This window comes from Bactrocera dorsalis, chromosome 2 (genome assembly GCF_023373825.1).
Source record: "Bactrocera dorsalis isolate Fly_Bdor chromosome 2, ASM2337382v1, whole genome shotgun sequence".
In the NCBI taxonomy this organism is placed as follows: Eukaryota; Metazoa; Arthropoda; class Insecta; order Diptera; family Tephritidae; genus Bactrocera; species Bactrocera dorsalis.
The window spans coordinates 50,049,935-50,053,498 of NC_064304.1; the positions used below are offsets into that span (position 1 = coordinate 50,049,935).

The 3,564-nt window shown below is 36.4% G+C and overlaps 1 protein-coding gene across 1 annotated transcript; it reads right to left on the reverse strand.

Moving 5' to 3' along the window:
* Positions 1 to 478: 478 nt before the first annotated feature.
* Positions 479 to 2,801, reverse strand: LOC125776517 (uncharacterized). Its single transcript, XM_049448955.1, has 2 exons — positions 1,940 to 2,801; positions 479 to 728 (listed from the first exon to the last, which is right to left on the reverse strand). The coding sequence occupies exons 1-2, from the start codon at positions 2,599 to 2,601 to the stop codon at positions 620 to 622; spliced, it is 771 nt and encodes a 256-aa protein (XP_049304912.1). The 5' UTR covers positions 2,602 to 2,801; the 3' UTR covers positions 479 to 619.
* Positions 2,802 to 3,564: the final 763 nt, after the last annotated feature.

Consider the following 3,564-nt stretch of genomic DNA (forward strand, 5'->3'; position numbering starts at 1 on the left):
TCTGTTAAATTAAATTAAATCGCTAAACAATTTTGTTGGATTATTTTTTATGCTCTTGCAACATGTTGCTACAGAGTGTAATAGTTTCATTCACCTCACGGTTGTGCGTATCACCTAAAACTAATCGAGATAGATATGGAGTTAAGTACATATATTAAGGCGGGTCGATTTAAAAATCGCTCTTTGCTCTGTGAAAATCGTATTCTAGGGATCAAAATAAGAAACTTTGCCGAAGGAACCACACCTCTAAAACGAATTTTGATGTCCCCCAATTTGGGTCGAACTTTTGGGTAGGGGCAAATTTTGAAAAATCGCACTTTGACCCATTTAGAGTGCTCTAATCGAGTCCAAATGTATGACCGACCCCCACTAACTTTGAACGGCCGATCCACCCTTGCCAGTGGAACTCCCCTGGGGGGTTCCCCATACAATCATTTCAAAAAATCACCATTTTTGGCCTTTACATGAAAAAATCAGCTAAATGGCTATGTTTTTTCTTTATTTTTATTTATTTATTTATAATAATATCTATTTTTTCTCTTAAGAAATTTATTTAGTCAGAACATATGTAAATGAAAAAATTAATTTAAGTGAGTTATAGAAAAGAAACTAATAAAAATTATTGTTTGAAGTCTTTTTTACTTTCAAGTCTGGGCAATTTCGCACGGCTCTCTAATGTCGTCGCCATAACAGCCTCTACATTTTCCGGTATAACCCGTTTGGAAACGCTAGCTAGCAATTGAACATGTCGCTCCGTTCCTTGTATGTGTGATGGAATTTTTGGATCATTAAACGGTGGATCATCTTGATTTAAATATTCTTTCAATGTATCGTACGGAATGCTTCGCGTGAATGGTGGTTCAAATACGATATTTATATCATTCAAATTGATCATTTCCGTATAACTTGTGCAATTAAAGTTTATATCTGGTTTTTTATAAACTCTAAGTTCCATTGGCTCGTCAACATCGGTTCGATAGCGTAGAATTTTCTTGATGGCACAGTCGCGCTTTTCTTTCCTATCATCAAACAACATTGATAACAAGATATTTTCCGAATGCGCATAATATGAATTATCTTTAATTACTTGATTGACAATTTGCGTAAACGAGGTTCTAGAAATCGTGACCAACCAATGAACTTGAAAAATAATGCACGGCCGTACACGCAGAGCTGTAATACTTGATATTGAAGTACATTGGCACATAACATTTAATTATAAATTCAACCAGAATTCTTAAATTTGCATCTGGATTTTCCGTTGTCACATATAATCGCAATAATCTAGTTCCTTGGTGAGCCACCGAGAATGTACAATTTTCCCTGGTTTGATGTTAGCCAGATCCACCGGAACCACGCCGCTAGAAATTGCATGGGCCATGTCGTATAAGTACTTCGAATCGGTGGAAAATTCTTTTTTTTTCTGGAGCAGGGGGCATATTTTGCAACTCAATTTTCTGGAAGCCGTCCACCACCTAAAAATATATAATAATAAAATAATTTAAAATGGTTGACAATTATAATAAATGAGTGATAGCAATAACTTACCGGAAGAGTTTCACAAGTTTCGATTTGACGGCTCAGTTTACCGGTTGCCGATCTTTGTCCAGTGCTGGTTGATTTATCCAAAGCTTCAAACAAATGCCGAAACGGAAGTTCGTTGAAGTGTAGAAGGCAAACAAACCAATGTAATGGTCTTTTTAACAGCAATTCGAATCGTCGTATAATTCCACCGTGTGGGCCAGTGTTTGTTGGCTCACCGTCAGTGCATATTCCAATTAATGTATCCAGTGATATATTTTTATCGTTGAAAAACCCATTTAATTTGGTTGTTTTGTATTCAGCGGTTTCATGTTCCAGTCTTACGTAACCAATCAATTCAGAATTGGGTTCTCTCAAAATAACAAGATGAGGTTCTTTTACCATTCTAGTATGATACTTCTCATCAATTTTATCTATCGTTAAAGTATCATCTTTTCTGCCATCGAATGAAAACGCTAACAAATTGGTATCATCTAACCGTTTGCGAAGCACTTCTTGTCTGCATTTCTCTTTTTCTCTGCGAACTTTCGATTTATCCATGATGAGAGGTTTCCCATGCTTATCTTTAATTTTAAAATCTTGCAAAAGAGCGGTTCCCAATGCTGATGCTACTCTGTCAGGCACACCAAATCTGTCACATACCAAGGCAAAGTTAAAACAATCGTATCTCTCTGTGTATTGTGAACTTGTGCTTCTATCCATATCTTCTTGAACCGGTGGCGGTGCGTATGTTGAATCATCGGGATCTTGGTATGTTGGCATTGATGACATAGACGTTGCTCCTTGCTCTTCAGTTTCCATCATAAATGCATTCATTGTTAGTCTTCTCTGATTACGGTGATCGTGCATGAACTCTTTGAGGCGTTCGGGAATCCAGCCGCATGCACATGGAGCTGCTTTCAAATCGCATTTACATGTTCCAATGTAAAAAATTGTTTCCAGAGATTTTACATACTCTGTAAATTGTTGGGTGTTGTTTCTTCTCTTGATTTGCTCTTGATACTTGTCAAGCAATTTATTCAATTTATTACATACACTTTTTTTCAGCATTATTTCCATACCAAGTTTTTCCCAAATTCCAATCAAATTATCTTGTACTTGAAAAGTGAATGATTTATGGGAAAACTTTTTTTGTTCTGTTTTAGCACGTTCGCTTGTGTAAAAATAATATCTCAAGATATCCAGATGGGTTGGTAAATTAAGATCAGTCAAATCAGTAGACACACCAAAAACAGTAACATCATGCTTGGGTATATGACTCATTGGGTTTTCGATAGTGTTGCTCCATCTTGCGGTGTAGAAGATGGTGGATTCATTGTAAACTTTTTGATTTGGAATGGTCACTTCACTTATTATTTTTTTTGAAATACCATAGTGGTTATTGCTTTAGTTCTCCTCACTTTCAGAAGTAATAAGAATGAAATGGTAATTTCAATTCTATTTCAAAATACCCAAAAGTTCGACCCAAATTGGGGGACATCAGAATTCATTTCAGAGGTATGGTTCCTTCGGCAAAGTTTCTTATTTTGATCCCTAGAATATGATTTTCACAGAGCAATGGGCAATTTTTTTGCCTCCCCACAAATCGACCCGGCCTAACATATATACAATATAAATGATTAGGAGGCAAGCGGAGTCCATTCGTCCATCTGTCTGTACATGAAAGTTTTCTATACAAGAACTTGATTCCGATCGTTCAGTGTGTATGGCAGCTATATGTTACAGTGCTCCGATATCGTCAGTTTCAAAAAACGAGCAGCTTCTTGAAAAGGAAATGACGTTTACAAAATTTCAAAACGATATCTTAAAAACTGAGGGACAGACGGACAGACAGATGGACATGGCTAAATCGACTCAGCTCGACATACTGATCTTTTATATATATACTTTATAGGGTCTCCGGCGCTTCCTTCTGGGTGTAAAAAACTTCGTGAAACTCGTTGCACGTGTAAACGTAAAACCTATAAATTGTCTTTACTAAGCCAAAAAATCAATATACAAACTGTTATTTGGTACAACGAA